The sequence below is a fragment of the Hemiscyllium ocellatum genome, chromosome 27 (assembly GCF_020745735.1).
Source record: "Hemiscyllium ocellatum isolate sHemOce1 chromosome 27, sHemOce1.pat.X.cur, whole genome shotgun sequence".
NCBI classification, from domain to species: Eukaryota; Metazoa; Chordata; class Chondrichthyes; order Orectolobiformes; family Hemiscylliidae; genus Hemiscyllium; species Hemiscyllium ocellatum.
In genome coordinates, this window is record NC_083427.1 from 155,445 (window position 1) to 179,397 (window position 23,953).

Sequence of the window (23,953 nt, forward strand, 5' to 3'; positions counted from 1 at the left end):
TGTGTGCAGCTGAAGCTTCAGCCATGGAGAAACCTGAGGAAACACGCCCCGTTGAGAAACCATGGAAGTGTGGCGACTGCGGGAAGGGCTTCCGTGTCCCACCTGTCCTAGCGGCTCATCAGTGCAATCACACTGGGAAGAGGCCGTTCTCCTGCCTCGAGCAGGCGAAGGGCTTTACTTGCTCCTGTGTCCTGCTGGCCCACCAGCATATACAGACTGGTGAGAGGATGTTTTACTGCTCCATGTGCGGGAAAGGGTTCACTTGGGTGGACAACTTCCAGACCCACCAGCGATTCCACGCAGGGGAGAGGCTCTTCAGTTGCCATGAGTGTGGGAAAGCCTTCAGCAATTCCTCCGACCTGCTGAAGCACCGGCGAGTCCACACGGGGGAGAGGCCATTCAGCTGCCCCGAATGCGGGAAGGCCTTCAGCGACTCCTCCAACCTGCTGAGGCACCGGCGGGTCCACACGGGGGAGAGGCCCTTCAGCTGCCCAGAGTGTGGGAAGGCCTTCAGCAATTCCTCCAACCTGCTGGCCCATCAGCAGGTCCACACAGGGGAGAGGCCCTTCAGCTGCCCAGAGTGCGGGAAGGCCTTCAGTAAATCCTCCAACCTGCTGGCCCATCAGCGGGTTCACACAGGTGAGAGGCCCTTCAGCTGCCCAGAGTGTGGGAAGGCCTTCAGCAATTCCTCCAACCTGCTGGCCCATCAGCAGGTCCACACAGGGGAGAGGCCCTTCAGCTGCCCAGAGTGCGGGAAGGCCTTCAGTAAATCCTCCAACCTGCTGGCCCATCAGCGGGTTCACACAGGTGAGAGGCCCTTCAGCTGTCCAGAGTGCGGGAAGGCCTTCAGCAATTCCCCCGACCTGCTGAGACATCGGCGAATCCACACGGGGGAGAGGCCTTTCGCCTGCCCAGAGTGTGGTAAGGCCTTCAGCAATTCCTCTGACCTGTTATCCCACCGGCGGGTCCATACCAGGGAAAGGCCATTCAGCTGCCCTGAGTGCGGGAAGGGGTTCACCCGCTCCTCCAAACTGCTGGCCCACCAATGGGTCCACACCGGGGAGAGGCCGTTTGCCTGCCCCGACTGCGGGCGGAGGTTCACATTGTCCTGCAACTTGCGGAGGCACCAGCAGGGGCACAAGTGCATCCAACAATCAGATTCCACCAGTGATGCTGCAGTGGGTCACCCCCAAAGCTGAACCTCCTGCCTATTCTGACAGTGGGTGCAGTGGGCTTTTGTTGTTTTGTGCTGGACTCACCCTCTTCCCCCCCCCCCCAACACCACCTCCCAAGCCCACCTATGTGGCTCAGGGGTGGCATGGTGACTCAGTGGTTAGTACCACTTCCTCATGATGTTGACCTGGGTTCAATTGCATCCTCAGGGTGACAGTCTGTGTGTAGCTTTCACAATGCCCCCCACATCTGTAGGGGTTACCTCTGAGTGCTCTAGTTTCCTTCCCCTGGTCTAAAGGTGTGCAGGTTAGGATGGATTGGCCCATCTAAATTGTCCCATAGTGTTCAGGGATGTGTAGGTGTGGTGCATTAGTTGGGGTAAATGTAGAGGAATAGGGATGGGGAATGGGTCTGGCTGGGTTACTCTGCGGAGGGCCAGTGTGGACTTGTTGGGCCAAAGGACCTGTTTCCATAATGTAGGGAATCTAATCTTCAAAAAAATTCCTCCAAGCGATACTGATGAAATATGCCGAGTTGGACAAAGTATCCCATCAAGTTTGAGACAAACCCAGAGGTGAAGAAGTCGGAAGTCACACAACACCATGTTACAGTGCAACAAGTTTATTTGAAATCACAAGCTTTAGGAGCATTGCTCCTTCATCAGGTGCCGTGTGACTTCTGACCTTGTCCATCCCAATTCAACACCAGCACCTCTGCATCAGAGTTGACAAATGAGATTGGATTTTATTCGTCCTGATTTAGTGAGATGTTCATTTGGAATCTCAAAACTGTCGGACCTACAAAGAAACGCGAATCAGAGTCCTACAGGAGGAGACAGGCCCTTCTGCCCAACATGGTCCATGCTGACCAAACTGTCCATCAACACTAAGCCCATTTCCCTGCACTTGGCCCATTTCCTTTCATACCTTTCCTATCCACGTATTTGTCCAAATGCCTTTTAAATGTTGTTAATGTACCCACCTCAATCACTTCCGCTGGCATCTCATTCCATATGTGTACCACCGTCTGTGTAAAAACAAAAGTTGCCCCTCACATTCCCTGTTATTCTTTTTCCTCTAACCTTAAACTGATGCCCACTAGCCCTCACTTCCCCAACCCGGGGTAAAAGTGAGTGCATTCACCCACTCCATGCGTCTCACGATCTCTTCACTTCTCTAAGGGCCTCTCAGTCTCTAATGCTCTAAATAAAAATATCTTAGCTTGTCTAACCTCTCCCTTTTACACAGACCCTTAAGTCCTGGCAACATCCTTGGATATGTCTTCAGCACTCTTCCAAGTTTAATAACATATTTGTTATAGACACTGCCCTGTCTACCTACTTTGTTGGAAATATAGGACCTAATCCAAACTGGATAATCTGGCTGATGGGACAGGAAACCACTTCCTTTCTTGAGAGACAGTCTCCTGGAGAGAACTGGCTGGCTGACTGAGTCCACACATTTGCCTAAGATGGTGCTCGAAACCTTTATCATCTTTGGGATGGATCCCCATTCATTCAGTGCTATGGAGTCATGCAGCCTGGAACAGACCCTTCAAACCAGCCAGTCCATGATCCCCAACTAAACCCGTGCCACCCATCTGCTCCTAGCCTGTTAACAGTTTGTGAATAGTTTTGTTCATTTGTTCACCACGAGAGTTGGATAAATAAATTGCTGATTGTTGAGTTTAAAGTGTTGGGGATTTACTCTTATCACTAGAGCAGGTTACACCACTTTTCATGCTAAATTTACAGATTATTGGGTGACACGCTCCTCTGGGTGCTTCTGTTTGAGAAAGGTGGTGCTGTCAGCCTTCGCTTTATAAGGGTATTGACGTGATGTACTGCTGAATGCAATGGAGTCAACATGAATCCCAGCCTCTCACTGTGGTTGTGGGTGAATCGCCTTAATTTGGCTCTTAACTCAGAAACTGCACACAATAAACTGCTGAAACAATCATTTACACTTTATTGTATGTAGCAACCAAAAATAAAACTCCTCAAGTAACCAAGTTCAACCTCACTCACAACTTGGCTATCACCCAATTGATGGCAGAATTTAACTGAGTTTCCATCAACAGTATCTGTCTCTGGAAGTGTCCAGGGATTCACTGCAGTGTTGTTCTTCCAAGTACTGCTGCCCCGTGTATAAATGCTGATGAATATCGGGCGGGGGGAAGGGAAACCGTTCCTGCATTTTCATGATTTCTCCATGGTGCAGGTGTCCTCTTATTTCTCCAGGTTCAACAATCAGTTGAAACTCGTTCACACTTACAGCATAGATGTGATGTTACTGGTGAACCCTCTGATAATTGAAGGACTTCATTCAGTCTGTAAAGCATGTCCCAGTCACTACTCTGGTGTATGAGTATGTGAGACTCTGAGTTTCCAGTCACACTGACATTTAAAACCTAACAAAGCAGACAGACCTTCTCCCCTTTGTTTTCAAGGCCATCAATATCCAAGTCCTGGTGAATCAAGCGGCTGTCAGACTTTGATGTGATGTTTGGTCTGAGATTTCTGCCTCCAAATTCTTCTCTTGTAATATTCCTGTGGAAAGAGATGACAAAGGTCATCGCTGTCAGTCCACAATAGAAAATCAAAACACACAATTCTTGTTTCTGTGGAACATTTTTTCCTCTGTTAATACCCAAGATCTTTGTGCTGATCTATATGTAAATGTATACAGCAGGGTAATGTGGTGGATTGCATACTCCATGAAGAGTTCACTCAAGTTGCTGAATGGACATCTATCATGCGGTAATGACGTTCTTATTGAAGATATACAATATTATGAGCCCTGAAACAACTGCAAATCAGGCTTTTAGAGCCATAAACATTCCTTCAAGTATGGAACAGAAAGCCCAGACTTATCTGTCTTATATTAACGCACGGTTGTCTTACATTTCCAGAAGACTCAGATTTAAGTTTCAAGTGTAACTTTTTGTAAAAGAAGCCGTCTTTTGGACTCCTTCCATACCATACTGACTCTATTACTAGAAATACATCTATATTACACCAGGATTCATGGATCAGTGACGTGAGGCTTATCTTTACCCTCGTATAATTTTCTGTTGCATAAATGTTTTGACGAATGCCAGTCATAGAGTCAGAGACATAAAACACAGAAACAAATTCTTCAATTAAACTTGTCCATGCCGACCGGATATCCAAAATTAGTCTAGTTCCATTTGCCATCACTTAGTCCATATCCCTCTAAACCCTTCCTTTTCACATACCCATCCAGATGCCTCCACCACTTCCTCTGGCAGCTCGTTCCATACACACATCACCCTCTGCAAAAAAAGGTTGACTGCAAGGTCCCTTTTAAATTTTTCCCCTCTTGCCCTAAACCTATGCCCTCTAGTTCTGCACTCCCCCTATCCCAGGGAAAAGACCTTGTCTATTCACCCCATCCACACCCCTCAAGTTTTTATAAACCTCTTTAAAAAACACACACTCAGCCTGCGATGCTCTATGGAAAACAGGCCCACCTTATTCAGCCTCTCCTTGTGGTTCAAACCCTCTTACCTTGGCAACAGCCTTGTGAATCTTTTCTGAATCCTTTCAAGTTTCACAACATCCTTCCTATAGGAGGGAGACCAGAATTGCACACACTATTCTAGAAGAAGCCGACTGAAACTGACTTTTGCAGAGTCTGCTCCCTGCTTGGATTCATACTCTCTGCCTCCCGTTGTTGCAAGTGAACAGTGCTTCCCCCCTTCTCTCCCCCTCCCAGGATAAGGAATGGAAAGGGGGAGACATTGCTTCACTCCCAGATTTTGCCCAGAAGAGCCCCCCATTGTCTGAATGCACAAGTTGGACCACGAGCTTCTGAAGCTACTGCTGCTCCCCTCTTTCTCTGAATGAAGATTGAGCTTCACCCCAGACTGCAACTCCCTTCCTCTGTCCAAACATCTGTGAGCACAGCATATTTTTGTTGAAGTAAGGCATCTTTCCTGAATGTTACAATTAAAGGGATGTCTTCCCCTAATACTCAAAGGGATGGTAAGACAGAGAAGGACCACGCCTTGTGTTGTGTGGCATGTGTGACAGTTGCAACAGGATGTCCCAACTCCTATGCTCAATTCAAAGTTTGTGAGAAGATTTGTAGCTTGGGTGCTTCTTGTTGTGGTTCTGTTCGCCGAGCTGAATTTGTGTTGCAGACGTTTCATCCCCTGTCTAGGTGACATCCTCGGTGCTTGGGAGCCTCTTGTGAAGCGCTTCTGTGACGTTTCCTCCAGCATTTATAGTGGTTTGTCTTTGCTGCTTCTGGTTGTCAGTTCCAACTGTCCGCTGCAGTGGCCGGTATATTGGGTCCAGGTCAATGTGTTTGTTGATAGAATCTGTGGATGAGTGCCATGCCAGAGAACAGCCAGGGAATTCCTAGAAGTATGGCCTCTAAGCATTTTTCCAGCACCACATTTTTCAACTCTGGATCTGGGACAAGGTGTGTGGTGTGGAGGTGGGTGGAGGGGAGGGGAAATAAGGAAACTGGTGAAATCTACATTGACCCTATGTAGTTAGTGGGTCCCAAGGCAGAAGACAAGGTGTTCTTCCTACAAGCGTCAGGTAGCTAGAGCTTGGAGGGGGTGGCAGCAGAGTACTTGCATGTTCTTGACAGATTGGGAGGGGGAGTTAAAGCATCCAGCCAAAGGCGGTGAGGTCATTTAGTTTTGGCATTCCAGAGCTGTTCCCTGAAATGTTCTGCAAGTTGGTGTTCCGTCTCCCCAATGTGGCAGAGACCACATCAAGAGCAATGGACGTATCAATAAATCTTATAAACAAATTGTACAAATCTTAGCCTGCCAGAGTTATTTTATTTAATTAAGTTAAAGAAAATTTTAATTAAATTGGGTGACTACATGAAATGGTTTGTTGGTCAGACTCAAATCATCCTCAAATGAGACAATGCCATTAACATCAGTGAGCTGCTTTTTTTTGTTAGAACCACAAGTTCTTGATTTAATTGACATCTGCACATTCAATGTCAAACTCTGACATCAGAAATGACATGGCACCATTATTTTTTTCTCACAATAATCCAACAAACAAATTAATAACACAGTCAATACCAAGTCTCATTAATATGATATTAAATTTGACCAAATAAAATGTAAAATTGAGATGAGAGATAACAGATGGGGGAAGGGCAGAAGGTAAGAAATGCAGCATCATAGAAGGTGTTCCTCCAGGGAGTGTATTTTACCAACTACAACTGCTCAACATAAACAAACACTCTGACATGATCCTCCGGTTTTAATGTAAACCATACCCCCATACAGTAGGTACCATTTAAATAAGTTAATAGATACAAGCCTTGAGTAAATCCAGCCTCCAGCCGGACCCCCCGCTTCTTGGAGCTCGGACCTTCCTCCAGCTCCGGGGGTTGTTGAGCTCCTGGGCTCCGGCCGCCGCCGAAGAAGCCGCGGGCGCCGGCTCTCTCTCCTCCACCGCCGACAGTTTTAATTTGTTTTCCCGTTCACCCGGTAACCGTCACCTCTTGTTTGAAAAGTTCCGACTTTAATGTGAAATGTATTTTAAAGGTATTTTCTGAGGTAAACGATGCCTGTCTGCCCCCCTCCCTCCGTCAGAAACCGCAGCCTCCCGCCGCCATCTTTGTTTCTCTTCTCCTTTCCGTCTCCTCCTTCAGTGACGCGCGTCATCCGCGCCTCCTCCAATCAGAGCGCACCTTACTCCATCTGACCAATGGCGGCCGCGTTTGCGTGTCGTGTTGTCCCACCCTCTGCAATCTCTCTCTCTCCGATTGGTCGGTACTGACCACAAGCTTTGGGATTGGTGGGGAATGTCACAAGCGGCTCAGTGTATCCGCCCTTTTCATTCCCGTTCATTCATTCAACAGCAGCTGACCCAATTTACTGCAACGGGCTCTGGGGCTATAGCGGTAGTGTCACATATTCAGGGGCAAGATGTGATTTTTAACGATTTCAACTGTGGCACCTCCACATCCATTCATTCAACCGAAGAGGACTCAATTCAGTGTAATGGGCTCTGAGGGTATAATATTTGTATCCCGTGTTGAGAAGAAACCTCTCCCCATTCATTCAACAGAAGAGGACCTATTTGCTGCAGAGGGTTTTATTTTATGATGCAGTGGTAGTGTCCCAATCTTCGAGCCCTGAAATCCCACTGCTCTGAGGATGCGTAATAAGAAATTTTTTAGTCATAAGTCACATGACACCAGGTTGTAGTCCAGCAAGTTGTTTGGAAGATCTTACAGAAATATATTATAAAAGAAATACAAATAGGATGTTGCACTGGTAGGTGAGACTAAGATAAGAGCGCATGGCCTCAAGATTAGAGGAAGCAGGTTTAAAACTGAACTGAAAAGAAACTTCTTCACCCAGAGGGTTGTTAATATATGGAATTCCTTGCCCAGGGAAGTATTCGACATTACTTCAGCGATCACTAAAAGAAGTAGATACGTTTTTGTAAAAATAAAAGAATTAAGGGATCAGGTGAAAACGCAGGTAAGTGGAGTATAGTCCACGAAAAGATGAGTCATGATTTTATTGAGTGGTGAAGCAGACTCAAAGGGCCGGAAGGCCGACTCTTGCTCCTAGTTCTTATGTTGAAATCACAAGCTTTTGGAGTGTAGTCACTTCAGCAGATGAAGTAATGAAAAAACAAGTAAAGGAAAGAGAATTTAGATAAATGATAGACAGATGATCTCACTACACAGCAAGTTGTGTTTTCCATTGTTTATTTCCATTGTTTAAAAACAAATATTTAAAATGAACTGTTTGTTTTTCCTCACTTGGACACATTGTGACCCACAACAATTTATATAACACTGTGAATATCATAAACCCTCTCATGAGATATCATAGGAACAATTCATAAACTAGATTTGTCACTGAGTCACTCAAATAGATACTAGTAAGGAGAAAAAACCCCAACATGTGCAGGATGCTAACGAAAAGTCAGCAACCTGAAATGATAACAGGAGCAAGTGGACAGCCCCAATCAGGAAACTCATACTCTGACGTCCACTACAGTACCTTGCACTATTCTTCACTGAACACTGCAATTGCTTTCCTTTTCAGTTTAATGATCCACCTCTATTTTGACTACTGTAATTGAATCTGACTCCAACACACTCTCTGGCAGACAGTTCCAGAGGTCAAAGTATTTTCAATCATAAAGAAAGTAAGTTTTGGATCCATCCCAAAGACAATTCCAATGGACTTTTGTTTCCAAACATTTACAGTAAGTTCTTGGCATGGACACATTTCCAACTTAGTAGGTTTATTCAAATTTTATAACATATTGGGGGGTAGCACACTGCTTAGCATTGCTACCTCACAGCATAAGGGACCCAAGTTCAATTCCAGCCTCAGGTAACTGTCTGTGTGGAATTTGCATGTTTTCCCTGTCTGCACAGGTTTCCTTCCACAGTCGAAAGAGGGGCTTCGGTACATCTGTGTGGACCTCCTCCAGTAAACTGAGGGCAATGGGGCACTGTGAGGATCAGTAGACCAGACAATCTATCAATCAGTCAGCAAGTTCTCTCCAGGAGACTCGTCTCAAGGCAGGCAGTGGTTTCTTATCTCATCCATTCTCCTACCCTCCACAAACTCCACACAGACAGTTGCCCCAAGGGTGGAATTGATCCTTGGTTCCTAGTGCCATGAGGCAGCAGTGCTAATCACTGAGTCACCATGGGGTTGCAGTCCAACGGAAAACAAATACAGTGCACCAACTCTCCCACTGCACCCACTGTCAGGAGAATCAGTCCTGGGGGGTACTCACGGCAGTGTCAGCGGTGGAATCTGATTGTTGTGAGCGCTGGTGCCCCCGCTGGTGCTTCCGTAAGTTGCGGGAAAATGTAAACCTCTTCCCGCACTCAGGGCAGCTGAAGGGCCTCTCCCCGGTGTGGACTCGCTGGTGCTTCAGCAGAGCAGAGGAATCGCTGAAGGCCTTCCTGCACTCGGGGCAGCTGAATGGCCTCTCCCCTGTGTGGACCCGCCGGTGGGCCACGAGGTGGGAGGAAACAGCAAAACCCTTCCCGCACTCGGGGCAGGAGAACGGTCTCTCGCGGGTGTGGATCCGCTGGTGGGTCAGCAGGTTGGAGGGCTGGGTAAAGCACTTTCCGCACTGGAGGCAGGAGTACGGCCTCTCCCCAGTGTGGACCCGCTGGTGCCACAGCAGGTGGGAAGACCTGCTGAAGGCCATCCTGCACTCAGGGCAGCTAAAGGGCTTCTCACCCGTGTGGACCCGCAAATGGGTCAGCAGAGCGGAAGAGCGGGTGAAGCCCTTCCTACACTCAGGGCACGAGAACGGCCTTTTCCCGATGTGGACCCACTGGTGCCTCAGCAGGGTAGAGGAATCACTGAAGGCCTTCCCGCACTCAGGGCAACTGAATGGCCTCTCCCCTCTGTGGACCCGTTGGTGCTTCAGCAGATCCGAGGATTTACTGAAGGCCTTCCCACACACAGAGCAGGGGAAGGGCCTTTCCCCAGCGTGGACGCGCTGGTGGGCCATCAGGTGGGAGGAGTAGGCGAAGCCCTTCCCACATTCAGGGCAGGAGAATGGCTTCTCCCCAGTGTGGACTCGGCGGTGGTCAGGCAGGTGGGAGGAGCAGGTAAAGCCTTTCCCGCACTCGAGGCAGGAGAATGGCCTCTCCCCGGTGTGACTTCGCCGATGAATCTCCAGGACAGATGGGGCATGGAAGCCTCTCCCGCAGTCGCAACACTTCCACGGTTTCTCCACAGGGTGGGATTCCTCTGGTTTCACCATGGCCGCAGCTACAGCCCCATGTACGGCCCCTGCCCACAGTAAATTCCTCTTTCCTGGCCGTATAACTGTTTCAGGCTTTACACACAGTGTGCTGTAACAGTACAGACTCTCATCCAGTCCCGCTGATGCTGAAAATGGTCTGAAACAGGAACCAAAATGTTTTGCTCCTTCTCACAGAATCATAGTTGAAAATCGTTGAGGTCCCGATGGATTGAGTGACTGTCAGACATTGATGTGAAAGTGGGGACTGCAGAGGCTGGAGAGGAGTTGAAAAGTGCGGTGCTGGAACAGCACAGCAGGTCAGGCAGCATCCAAACAGCGGGAGAATCGACGATTCAGGCATAGGCCCTTCATCTGTTGATTTTTAAACTTCAGTCTTCAGATCTTCAAATACTCTGGAAAGAGAGATTACAAAAGTCATCACAGTCAGTCCAGGGTAGAAATTCAGAACAAGCTCCTCCACTTTCTGCAGAACATTTTTTTCTTTTGCTGTTCCACAAAATTGAAAGCATCCCACTCTCTCTCCTCCTCCTCTATTCTCACTCCGCTCAAATTAATTCTCCTGAAGGTGCTGATTCAGGATCTTACAGGGACAGAAAATGCAAAAACGTCAGGACTGACATCTGCGAATTTTGGATAACACCACATGAAAGTTAATATCTTTCAGGATATTGCTGAGAGTGAGCAAGTCTGATTTTGGGAAGCAAAAGAAGTGTAAATTCAGGTTGAACCTGCAATACAGCTTCTTGATAAAAAACAGACATGAATTGGTTATCGTCCCTGTGGTGGGTGGCATGTGGGTGGCATGTGGGTGGCATGTGGGTGGCATGTGGGTGGCATGTGGGTGGCGGAATGAGACATCAAGGCATTGACACAGACAACCCGAGAGAAACTAAACATACGGACATGGCAAATGTTCGTGGGAAGCCAGAGTCAGATCTACAACATAGAAACAGCCCCTTCGGGCCAACCAGATATCCTAGCCTAATCTAGTCCCATTTGCCAGCACTTGGCCCATATCCCTCTAAACCTTTCCTAGTCAAATACCTATCTAGATGCCTTTTCAATGTCATAGCTGAATCAACAGCCACCACTTCCTCTGGCAGCTCATTCCTTCCACACACCACTCTCTGCATGAAAAGGTTATTCCTTAGGACCCTTTCAAATCTTGCCCTCCTCCACTCTAAATCTTTTACCCTCTAGTTCTGGACTCTCTCACCCAGGGAAATGTCCTTGTCTATTTACCCTATCCATGCCTCTCATGATTTTATTAATGACTCTCAGTCACCCCTCAGCCTCTGGTGCACGAGGAAAAACAGCCCAGCCCATTCAGCTCAAACCCTGACAACATCGTTTTAAATGTGTTCTGAACCCTTTCAAGTTTCACAACATCATTCTGAGAGGAGCGAGACCAGAATTGCACACAACATTCCAAAAGTGGTCTATCCAATGTCCTATCAGTCACAACACAACTTCCCAACTCTTATCCTCAGTCAGAGGATTGGGAAAGTTTTCAAAACCCACAAAAAGACAACCAGGAAAGAATGCAGGGACAAACCAAATTTGAGGGTCAGCTTGGAAGCATCAATGAGAAAATGGCGCACTGGATTTATTGCTACCCATTCTTCTTGAGTACGTATACGTATTTCTCTTCTGCTCTTCGCAGTTCCTCTGTGCTGCAATGTGTGGTCGCTCGTTGAAATAATCTGATGCAGCTTCGTTTGTGGGTGTTGGGATGATTGTTTCTGTAGTTTCGTATTTGGTCCGTGTGTATTGTTTCTTGTCGACGCGAGTTTGAAGTTCCCCTTAACTGTTTGCTCTACTGTGACATCTAGGAATGGCACTTTGTTGTTGTTCTCCTCCTGTTCAAACCAGGAGCCCCCCTCAGGCCCACAGTCTCACCACTTGGAACACCAGTGTACAGACTAGTCAAAGGCCTCCAGTGAAGACGAAAACACTGAGTAGAAGATTCATGCCACTCCATTCACTCCACCCAAGAATTCCTGAACACCAAAGACACCAAGATAGAAGAGGATGAAATAATGCTGTCCTTTGACTTAACAGCCCCGCTCACATCCATGAACATCAACGTGGCCAAAGAAACACTGACTACACTACAAAAACCACCAAAGACACAAACACCAAACAGCACCAACTTCATCAGCAAAGATAACACTGTCAAGCTTGTGGACCCGTATCTTATCACCTACTTCACATTCAATAATAAGCCTTACAAATAAATCAACAGAACACCCATGAGACCACCAATATCAAGGTTCCTAGCAGAAGCAATAATGCAGAGACTTGAACAAACAGTCCTCCCAACGCTCCAACCCAAAATTTGGGTCCACCACAGTGATGACACCTTTATCATCACAAAATGAAACAGATTAGAGGAAACCTACAACACCAGGAACAATATCCTTACTGGCATAAAATTCACAAAAGAGAACAACAAAGTGCCATTCTTAGATGTCAGTAGAGTGAACAGTCAATAGGGAACTTCAGACTAACGTCTACAGGAAAACAACATACACAGACCCAAGTACCTAATGCAGAAGCAAATTATCCCAAACAAATCTGCATCAGGACACTATTTCAACGAGCCACTACATACTGCACCACCCAGGAACTATGAAGAGCATAGTTATACAGCATATTCAAGAAGAACAGGTACCCAATAAACCCTGTCCACTGATTTCTCAACAACAAACTCAAATAAGCAGACACATGCACAGAAACCCCAGCCACATTACCTTACATCAAAGACATCTGTCAAGTGAGGTTGTCCAGTTTGGAACGACAAATAAGAATGCGGAATACAGGGTTAACGGTAGGGTTCTTAGTAAGGTGGAGGAACAGAGGGATCTTGGGGTCTTCGTTCATAGCTCTTTGAAAGTTGCCACTCAGGTGGATAGAGCTTGTAAGAAGGCCTATGGTGTATTCGCGTTCATTAGTAGAGGAAGTGAATTCAAGAGTCGTGAGGTGATGTTGCAGCTTTACAGGACTTTGGTGAGGCCACATTTGGAGTACTGTGTGCAGTTCTGGTCGCCTCACTTTAGGAAAGATGTGGAAGCTTTGGAGAGGGTGGAGAGGAGATTTACCAGGCTGTTGCCTGGAATGGAGAATAGGTCGTACGAGGATAGGTTGAGAGTGCTAGGCCTTTTCTCATTGGAACGGCGAAGGATGAGGGGTGACTTGATAAAGGTTTAAAAGATGATCAGGGGAATAGATAGAGTAGTCAGTCAGAGACCTTTCCCCCGGGTACAGAGTGTTACAAGGGGACATAAATTTAAGGTGAAGGGTGGAAGGTATGGGGGGGGGATGTCAGGGGTACGTTCTTTATCCAGAGAGTGGTGGGGGCATGGAATGCGCTGCCTGTGGGAGTGGCAGGGTCAGAATCATTGGTGACCTTTAAGCGGCAATTGGATAGGTACATGGATAGGACAAATGTTCGGCACAACATCGTGGGCCGAAGGGCCTGTTCTGTGCTGTATTGTTCTATGTTCTAAATAATGTCCAGACAACTCAAACCTCTCTGCATCATGGTAGCCCACAAACCTACCAACACACTTAAGCAGCAGCTAATGAACCTGAAAAAAAAACAAATATTATTTACAAATTACCATACAAAGAAATATAGACATAGACTCTGTCCCCATAGTTCTCGGTGGCAAGAAATGCTGGGATGAGACAAGGAAGATTGTTTTCAGTCAGAAAGAGGTGACTCTGCGGAACTCATTGCCACTGAAACGAGGCAAGTAACTGAGTGCTTTTAAAGCAGATAAAGATAGGCTCTTGATTAGTAAGGACATCAAGGGTTACAGGGAGGAGGCAGGAGAATGGGTTTGAGAAACATTGGCCATGATCGAATGGTACAGCAGATTCAACAAGTTGAATGGACTGATTCTGCTTCTGTATCTTATGGATCTGTAACCACAAAGATCGGACTTAATTTTCACGACTTTTACTGTGTCCCTGTCGTATTTATAGCAAGCGTGTGGCAATACGTTGTAGATTTCTCAAGCTAGATCTTCTAATTTGATATCAAATATTGATAATTGGAGCTAATATTAGAGAGAGTAAAGGTGCGTATTTCTTGGATAAATAAACCTGTCATGCATTTTAAGCATAAACCTGGCATACTTGCGAAATTAGAGTTGCCATTTTGCCGCTGTCATCAAATCTCCAATTATACTTCCCTTTCACTTGATAACCCATTTTGGGAAATAATAAACATAACTGAGGTTGTGTGTTTCATGCAAGCGCTTTAAGCTTTTGATACAATGATTTTAAGCCATCTACACAGAGTGTGATTGAATTTCTAAACTTAAGTAACAGCCTTATTGTTATTTGTGTCACTCACATAACTGTAATTAATGTAAACATTGAATTAAACTTATTGAAAAGAACATACTTGCAGAATTAGAGTCAGCGTTGTTTTCAGTGCTTTGTCCATTATTCCCTTTCACCTTATTACCTATTTTAGAGAAAGAAAAAGATTGCACATGTTTGAACATTTACTTTTTTTGGCAATATTATAAAATGAAGAAAGCAGTTCAGTCAGTCAACTTCAATCTTCATCCCGTCACTTTTTAGAAAAGGTTTTGAGCAGTTATAAAATAATAATGCAAGATTACCTAATTTGCAGCATTGCTTGAGACAGATTTAATAGCACAAGAAGTTATGATCTCGATTCAGTAATGTCTTGATTTGAACATAGTTTAAGTTAAGCAAAGGGTGTTGCGGAAATTGAAGTCATTGTGAAAATGTTACCAGGGAAAGCATTGGATCAAAAAAAAATCTGGTTTGAGTTTCTTCTTTGGGTATAAACAGATACTGGATCCAAGTATCCTCCTAATCGTCTAAAACTATGCCCACAAAATGAACACAATGCAACCTCAATAAATCAGGTCCAAAAGAAATTCAGAACCCACACTAATATATGGCAAGGAGGAAAGTTTTAGACTACAGGGCAATAAAGATGGCTTGGTCAGATGAGCAGCACAATGGCAGATGGAGTTCAATCCTGAAAAGATTGAGATGATACATTTCAGGAGGATCAACAGGCAAGGGAGTACATGATGAATCGCAAGAACTTAGAATGTACTGAAGATCAGGGAAAGGTATATGTGTTCATAGATTCTTGAAGGCAACAGGACATGTTGATTAAATGGTTAAGAAGGCATATGAAATACTTGCCCTTAGTAGTTAAAGCATTGAACATGAGAACTAGGAGATCATGATGGAACTGTACAAGGCATTAGTTGGGCCATAGCTGGAGTAGTGGATCTTGTTGTCACATTATTCGAAAAATGTGATGGCACTAGAAAGGGTGCAGAAGGGAATACGAACCCAGGGTGGTGCATGTTGGTGGGTTTCAGCTATGTGAGTGATTAGATCGGCTGAGGGTATTTTCCTTAGAGCAGAGAAGGCTGGGTGAGGACCTGTTTGGATTGTACAGACAAGACACTTAGGGTCTAGATAGGAAGAAACTTTTCCCCTTGGTGGATGGCTTCAGCAGTTCAGACAGGGAAAAACTTTGTTCTTGTGGTGGTCAGTGGAGACTTACTCGATCAAATATTAACTACCAGTGCATCTCACATCGATGCTGTATAAATCAAGATCTTATTGATCACTATTGACAAAATTAAACCTATTGACCTGACTCTTGACAAAATAAGAACATATTTTAGTACATAACATTTTCCCATAATACAGACATTTGCAGTAGTGCAGTTATGTGAAAAGAAATCTGCGTTGTTAATTTAGTTTGTTGTTCCACTTCATAAATGTTGTTTTCATTTATTTTGAAACATCAACCCTTCCACGCTTTCTAAAGGTACATGACACTTTAATTTCTTTTTCTTTGCCAATTTTCTTTCACCAACAAAACCATTCACTTTTTTGGCATTGGATGGGGGAGCTCTGCCAGTTGACAATTTTTTGCTGAAATTGTTTCACTTGACATGAGTCTTGCCAATAAATGACAGCAACAGCAGCAGCTAATACTAATGATAATATTTCAACAAAAGTATACCAAGGTGCTTCACATTATGTATCACCCAAGTTGGAGAAATGTGAGGATCTCCTTCTCGGCCTTGCCCCTCGGCTGAGGTGTGGTGACCCTCAAGATAAACCACCACCAGCCATCTCTAATGAGAGAGAGTAGTCTAATCCTCTGGGAAGACTGTGATGAATGTGTTTAAAGTTGAAAGACTGTTGAAATATAAGGGAGTGGCACGGTGGCTCAGTGGGTAGCACTGCTGCCTCACAGCACCAGGGACCCGGGTTCAGTCCCATTCTGGGGCTACTGTCAATGTGGAGTGTGCACAATCTCCCCGTGTCTGTGTTGGTTTCCTCCGGGTGATCCGGTTTCCTCCCACAATCCAAAGATATGCAGGCTAAGTGAATTGACCGTGCTAAAATTGCCCATAGTGTACATAAGTCAGGGGTAATTGTAGAGGAATGGGCTTGGCTGGCATACTCTCTACAGGGTCGGTATGGAGTTGTTGTGCTGAAGGGCATATTTCCACACATAGGGATTCTATGACTGCAACAAACACTACATCTGACAAACAGGTATAAAACTAGCCACCAGGATATATGAACATCAACTAGCCACAAAAACACACGATCCACTATCACTCGTATCTTTACATACAAAGGAGGACACCATGTTGACTGGGACCATATATCCATCCTATGACAAGCCACCATCCTATAAGCCAACCAGAAACACACAAGAATTCCTCGGAGCACGTCATTACAACTGGGAATCTATTGATTTGGACCCCCCTCAGAGTTTATAAACTCCCCAGTCTCCCTCCTCCCGCGGTATCCAATCCTCCCCTGTCTCACTGTCTCCTCCCGGTAAAAACAATGACTGCAGACGCTGGAAACCAGAGTCTAGATTAGAATGGTGCTGGAAAAGCACAGCAGTTCAGGCAGCATCTGAGGAGCAAGAAAATCGACATTTCGGGCAAAAGCCCTTCATCAGGAATACAGGCAGAGATCCTGAAGGGTGGAGAGATAAATGAGAGTAGGGTGGGGGTGGGGAGAAAGTAGCATAGAGTACAATAGGTGAGTGGGAGTGGGAAGAAGGTGATAGGTATGGGGGGGGAGGGGGTGGTGGAGAGAATAGGTGGAAAAGAAGATAGGCAGGTTGGACAAGTCATGGGGACAGTGCTGAGCTGGAAGTTTGGAACTGGGGTGAGGTGGGGGGAGGGGAAATGAGGAAACTGTTGAAATCCACATTGATGCCCTGGGGTTGAAGTGTTCCGAGGCGGAAGATGAGGTGTTCTTCCTCCAGGCATCTGTTGGTGAGGGAGCGGCGGTGAAGAAGGCCCAGGACCTTCATGTCCTCGGCAGAGTGTGAGGGGGAGTTGAAATGTTGGGCCACAGGGCGGTGTGGTTGATTGGTGCGGGTGTCGCAGAAATGTTCCCTAAAGCGCTCTGCTAGGAGGTGTCCAGTCTCCCCAACGTACAGGAGACCGCATCTGGAGCAATGGATACAATAAATGATATTGGTGGATGGTAAACCTTTGATGGGTGTGGAAGGCTCCTTTAGGGCCTTGGATGAGGTGAGGGAGGAGGTGTGGGCGCAGGTTTTGCAATTCCTGCGGTGGCAGCAGAAGGTGTCAGGATCGGAGGGTGGGTTGTAGGGGGCATGGACCTGACCAGGTAGTCACAGAGGGAACGGTCTTTGCAGAAGGTGGAAAGGGATGGGGAGGGAAATATATCCCTGGTGGTGGGGTCTGTTTGGAGGTGGCGGAAATGTTAGCTGATGATTTGGTTTATGCGAAGGTTGGTAGGGTGGAAGGTGAGCACCAGGGGCGTTCTGCCCTTGTTACAGTTGGAGGGGTGGGGTCTGAGGGCGGCAGTGTGGGATGTGGACAAGATGCATCTTTAACCATGTGGGAAGGGAAATTGCGGTATCTGAAGGCGGCGGTCATCTGGTGTGTTCTGTGGTGGAACTGGTCCTCCTGGGAACAGATACGGCGGAGGCAAAGGAATTGAGAATACGGGATGGCATTTTTGCAGGAGGTAGGGTGGGGAAGAGGTGCAATCCAGGCAGCTGTGGGAGTCGAATGGTTTATAAAATGCCAGTGTCAAGTCGGTCGTTATTAATGGAGATGGAGAGGTCCAGGAAGGGGAGGGAGGTGTCAGATGGTCCAGGTAAATTTAAGGTCAGGGTGGAATGTGTTGGTGAAGTTTGCTCAACCTCCTCGCGGGAGCACGAGATGGCGCCAATGCAGTCATGAATGTAGCGGAGGAAGAGGTGGGGAGTGGTGCCGGTTTAATGACGGAAGATGGACTGTTCTATGTAGCCAACAAAGAAACAGGAATAGCTGGGGCCCATACGGGTACCCATGGCTACCACTTTGTCTGGAGGAAGCGGGAGGATTCGAAGGAGAAATTGTTAAAGGTGAGGACCAGTTTGGCCAGATGAATGAGAGTGTCGTTGCAAGGGTACTGTTGGGGACGTCGGGAGAGGAAGAAACAGAGGGCTTCATGGCGGATGGAGGTGTAGAGGGATTGGATATCCAAGGTGAAAATGAGACGTTGAGAGCAGCCAGGGCTGCTCAGCTTTTCCAGCGGTTTCTGTTCTTGTTCCTTAAGCCGCCGGCGCCATTCCTCTCCCACACTCAGTAACACTGTCTTTGTCCCACTACATGACCCACACTGCACATGCGCCAACTCACAAGGGGCTGGATGACCAAACCGTGACGTCACCCCGCGTGGAGTGGGCGCGGTTCGACGAGGCATCCAACCAATCGGAGACAATGGGGGCGGGGCGAATGTGTTCCCTGCTCCCCTCGCCAGCCACCTGAAAGGTGGGTTTTCTTTAAGTTTTAACGTAGTTAAAAAAAATTCAGTCTTTTCCGAAATGTTATTCCAGACCTCGAAAGATGAAACATTGGAAAACTTGCAAACATAAACGAAGGGATACTAAAAAAATGAATAAAGGTAAATTACGAAAGAAACCTAGCGCAAAATATCAAAAAGAATAGCAAAAGCTTCTGTTGGCATGCTGAAGGGAACAGAGTTACTCAAGCCCCTTGGAAGATGAAACCAGTGAGTTAATAGGAGGAACACTGAAATGGCAGAGATGCTAAGTCAATCCTTTTCCTCAGTTTTCAAGCTGGAGGACAATAGTACCATTCCTATTGGAACGGACAAGTCAGCTGATAGAAAGGATAGAACTTAAACAATAACATTGAGAGGGAAAAGGTACACAGCAAACTATTAGGATTGAGGGCAGACAAGTCCCCTGGGCCTGACGGCCTACATGCCAGGGTACAATATAGACTTCAGTAAGGCGTTTGACAAGATTCCCCAAGGGGGACAAGTTCGCAAGGTTAGATATCATGGAATACAGCGAGAACTAGCCATTCAGATACAGTACCAGCTCACAGATAGGAAGACAGAGAGTGGTGGTGGAGAGTTGCTTTTCAGACTGGAGGCCACAAGGATGGGTGCTGGGTCCCCTACTTTTCATCATTTATATAAATATTCCTGTCAGGGTGAAAGGGAAGGCTGAGGGTATAGGGAATGCTGGATGAGTAAAGAAACTGAGGGTCTGGTTAAGAAAAAGAAGGAAGCATATGTCAGGTATAGACAGGATAGATCGAGTGAATCATTAGAAGAGTTGAAAGAAAGTAGGAGTATACTTAAGAGGGAAATCAGGAGGGCAAAAAGGGGACATGAAACAGCTTTGGCAAATAGAATTAAGGAGAATCCAAAGGGTTTTTACAAATATGTTAAGGACAAAAGGGTAATTAGGGAGAGAATCGGGCCACTCAAAGATCAGCAGGTCAGGCAGCATCCAAGGAGCAAGAGAATCAACGTTTCGGGCATAAGCCCTTCTTCAGGAATCAGGCTTATGCCCGAAACGTCAACTCTCCTGCTCCTTGGATGCTGCCTGACCTGCTGCGCTTTTCCAGTAACACATTTTTCAGCTCTGATCTCCAGCATCTACAGTCCTCATTTTCCCCTCAAAGATCAGCAAGGCGGCCTTTGTGTGGAGCCACAGAAAGTGGGGAGATACTAAATGAATATTTTGCATCAGTATTTACTGTGGAAAAGGATATGGAAGATATAGACTGTAGGGAAATAGATGGTGACATCTTGCAAAATGTACAGGTTACAGAGGAGGAAGTGCTGGATGTCTTGAAACGTTTAAAAGTGGATAAATCCCCAGGACCTGATCAGGTGTACCCAAGGACTCTGTGGGAAGCTAGAGAAATGATCGCTGGGCCTCTTGCTGAGATATTTGTATCATTGATAGTCACAGGTGACTTGCCTGAAGACTGGAGGTTGACAAACGTGGTGCCACTGTTTAAGAAGGGTGGTAAAGACAAGCCAGGGAACTATAGACCAGTGAGCCTGACCTCGGTGGTGGGCAAGTTGTTGGAGGGAATCCTGAGGGACAGGATGTGCATGTATTTGGAAAAGCAAAGACTGATTCGGGACAGTCAACATGGTTTTGTGCGTGGGAAATCATGTCTCACAAACTTCATTGAATTTTTTGAAGAAGTGACAAAGAAGATTGATGAGGGCAGAGCAGAAGATCTGATCTATATGGACTTCAGTAAGGTGTTCGACAAGGTTCCCATGGGAGACTGATTAGCAAGCTTAGATCTCATGGAATACAGGGAGAACTAGCCATTTGAATACAAAACTAGCTCAAAGGTAGGTGGTGGTGGTGGTGGAGGGTTGTGACCAGTGGAGTACCACAAGGATCGATGCTGGGCCCTCTACTTTTTGTCAAATACATAAATGATTTGGATTCAAGCATAAGAGGTACAGTTAGTAAGTTTGCAGATGACACCAAAATTGGAGGTGTAGTGGACAGCGAAGAGGGTTACCTCAGATTACAACAGGATCTGGACCAGATGGGCCAATGGGCTGAGAAGTGGCAGATGGAGTTTAATTCAGATAAATGCGAGGTGCTGCACTTTGGGAAAACAAATCTTAGCAGGGCTTATACACTTAATGATAAGGTCCTAGGGAGTGTTGCTGAACAAAGAGACCTTGGAGTGCAGGTTCATAGCTCCTTGAAAGTGGAGTCGCAGGTAGATAAGATAGTGAAAGCAGCATTTGGTATGCTTTCCTTTATTGGTCAGCGTATTGAGTACAGGAGTTGGGAGGTCATGTTGCTGCTGTACAGGACATTGGTTAGGCCACCGTTGGAATACTGCATGCAACTCTGGTCTCCTTCCTATTGGAAAGATGTTGTGAAACTTGAACGGGTTCAGAAAAGATTTACAAGGATGTTGCCAGGGTTGGAGAATCTGAACTACAGGGAGAGGCTGAACAGGCTGGGGCTGTTTTCCCTGGAGCGTCGGAGGCTGAGGGGTGACCTTATAGAGGTTTACAAAATACAAGGATAAATAGGCAAAGTCTTTTCCCTGGGGTCAGGGAGTCCAGAACTAGAGGGGCATAGGTTTAGGGTGAGAGGGGAAAGACATAAAAGAGACCTAAGGGGCAACGTTTTCACGCAGAGGATGGTATGTTTATTGAATGAACTGCCAGAGGATGTGGTGGAGGCTGGTACAATTGCAACATTTAAGAGGCATTTGGATGGGTATATGAATAGGAAGGGTTTGGAGGGATATGGGCCGGGTGCTGGCAGGTGGGACTAGATTGGGATATCTGGTCGGCACGGACGGGTTGGACCGAGGGGTCTGTTACCGTGCTGTACATCTCTATGACTCAATAACATCCTGGTGAATTATTTCTGATAGAGAAGCCAACGTTTCAGGCAAAACCCTTCTTCAGTCCTGAAGGATTAATACTCGAAACACTGACTTCTCCACTTCCTGGTGCTGCCTCCCTTGCTGTGTTCTCCCAGCCTCCTGCTTTGGATTCCAGCATCTGCAGGTTTTATTTTTGTCTCGAATGAATGGCTGAGCAGACCAGATGAGCTGAATGGCCTAACTTCTGCTTCGATGCTCCTGTGTTCTGAGGTTTGTGTGGGAACGTGCTCAATGAGCAGCAGTGCGCAGAGTTCATAGAATCCCTAGAGTGTGTAAACAGGCCCTTTGGCCCAACAAGTTCAGACCCACCCTCCGAACAGTAATCCACCCGGACCCGTTTTCCCGATCTACTACTCTACATTTACCCCTGACCGTTGCACCACACCTACACATCCCTGAACACTCCGGGACAGTTTAGCATGGCCAATCCACCCTGACCTGCACATCTTTGGATTGTAGGGGGGGAAACCAGAGCACCCGGCAAAAACCCACACAGACACGGGGGAGAATGTGCAAACTCCATGTAGTTGCCCCGAGGGGGGTGGATCAAATCCAGGTTCCTGGCACCACTGAGCCACCGTGGGGTTGGAGAGGGTGAGGTGCAGTCCAAATAAAAAGCCCACCGACTCTCCTACTGCACCCACTGCCAGAACAGGGCAGGAGGTTCAGTCCTGGGGGTGATCCACGGCACCGTCACCGGCTGAATCCGATCCTTGGGAGCACTGGTGTCCCCTCTGATCCCTTCGCAAGCTGCTGGACCACAAGAACCTCTGCCCGCACTCAGGGCAGGCAAACAGCCTCCCCACAGTGTGGACCCTCTGGTGGCTCCGCAGGTCAGAAGACCTGGAGAATGCCTTCCGTCACTCGGGGCAGGAGGATGGCCTCTCAACAGTGTGGACCCGCCGGTGGGTAAGAATATTGTAGGGGCTTTTAAAGCCCTTCCCACACGTGGGGCAGGCAAGCAGCCTCTCCCCGGTGTGGACCCATTGGTGGGTCAGCAGGGTGGAGGAATTGCTGAAGGCCTTCCCGCACTCAGGGCAGCTGAAGGGCCTCTCCCCCGTGTGAACCCGCCGGTGCCTCTGCAGGTCAGAGGAACTGCTGAAGGCCTTTCGGAACTTGGAGCAGGAGTATGGCTTCTTCCCTGTGTGGACCCGCTGGTGGGTAAGCAAGGTGGAGCGTCTAGCAAAGCCCTTCCCGCACTCCGGGCAGGAGAACGGTCTCTCCCCTGTGTGGACCCGCTGGTGGGTAAGCAGTTTATAGCGGTTAGTAAATCCCTTCCCGCACTCAGGGCAGAAGTATGGCCTCTCGCCCGTGTGTACCTGCTGGTGGGCCAGCAGGGTGTAGCAGCTAGTAAAGCCCTTCCCGCACTCCGGGCAGGAGTACGGCCTCTGGCCAGTGTGGACCCGCCGGTGCCTCAGCAGGTGGGAGGAATAGCTGAAGGCCTTCCTGCACTCTGTGCAAGAGTATGGCCTCTCCCCCGTGTGGACTCGCTGGTGGATAAGCAGAGTGTTGGAGCGAGTAAAGCCCTTCCCGCACTCAAGGCAGGAGTATGGCTTCTCGCCCGAGTGGACCCACTGGTGGGTCAGCAGATTGGAGGAGCAGTTAAAGCCCTTTCTGCACTCGGGGCAGCTGAAGGGCCTCTCCCCCGTGTGGACCCGCTGGTGCCTCAGCAAGGCGGAGGAACTGCTAAAGCCCTTCCTGCACTCGGGGCAGGAGAACAGCCTCCCTCCAGTGTGGCTGCACCGATGAGTCTCCAGGTCACTTGGGGCAGGGAAGCCTTTCCCGCAGTCGCCACATTTCCATGGTTTCTCCATGGGATGGGATTCCTCAGATTTCTCCATGGCTGAAGTTTCAGCCGTACACATATGTGTGCAGAGTCCCTCCCCGGCATGAATTCCTCCTCCTAATCTGAATAACTGTTTCAGGCTCCACACTTAGTGCACTGCAACAGCAGGGTCTCTCATCCAGTCCCACTGATGCTGAAAACATAGTAAAACAGGAATCAAAAAGCTTTGCTCCTTCTCACAGAATCAGAGTCAAAAATTGTTGCCATCCCAGTGGATTGAGTGACTGTCAGACACTGACATGAAAGTGAGGACTGCAGAGGCTGGAGAGTCAGAGTCAAAGAGTGGTGGTGCTGGAAAAGCACAGCAGGTCAGGCAGCATCCAAGGAGCAGGAGAGTCGACGTTTCAGGCATAAGGCCTTCATCTGTTCATTTTGAAACTTCCGTCTTCAGATCTTCAAATACTCTGCAAAAAG

At 47.3% G+C, this 23,953-nt stretch overlaps 2 protein-coding genes across 2 annotated transcripts; one reads left to right on the top strand and one right to left on the bottom strand.

Moving 5' to 3' along the window:
- The first annotated feature begins 234 nt into the window (after window positions 1–234).
- On the top strand, window positions 235–1,285 carry LOC132828664 (gastrula zinc finger protein XlCGF7.1-like). Its single transcript, XM_060845719.1, has one exon. The coding sequence runs from the start codon at window positions 243–245 to the stop codon at window positions 1,197–1,199; it is 957 nt and encodes a 318-aa protein (XP_060701702.1). The 5' UTR covers window positions 235–242; the 3' UTR covers window positions 1,200–1,285.
- Window positions 1,286–8,739: 7,454 nt separating this feature from the next.
- Window positions 8,740–23,534, bottom strand: LOC132828615 (gastrula zinc finger protein XlCGF57.1-like). The gene is made up of 2 exons (XM_060845672.1): window positions 22,660–23,534; window positions 8,740–9,812 (listed from the first exon to the last, which is right to left on the bottom strand). The coding sequence occupies exons 1-2, from the start codon at window positions 23,532–23,534 to the stop codon at window positions 8,924–8,926; spliced, it is 1,764 nt and encodes a 587-aa protein (XP_060701655.1). The 3' UTR covers window positions 8,740–8,923.
- Between the last annotated feature and the right edge of the window lie 419 nt (window positions 23,535–23,953).

Bases quoted from the DNA above. Each gene is read 5' to 3' on its own strand.
- LOC132828664 (XM_060845719.1), top strand. From the start codon at position 243: ATGTGCGGGAAAGGGTTCACTTGGGTGGACAACTTCCAGACCCACCAG.
- LOC132828615 (XM_060845672.1), bottom strand. From the start codon at position 23,534: ATGGAGAAATCTGAGGAATCCCATCCCATGGAGAAACCATGGAAATGT. The intron at 9,813-22,659 runs GCTGCTTGCCTG...CACCGGGGAGAG, and splicing joins TGGGTCCACACCGGGGAGAG to GCCATTCTCCTGCCTCGAGT.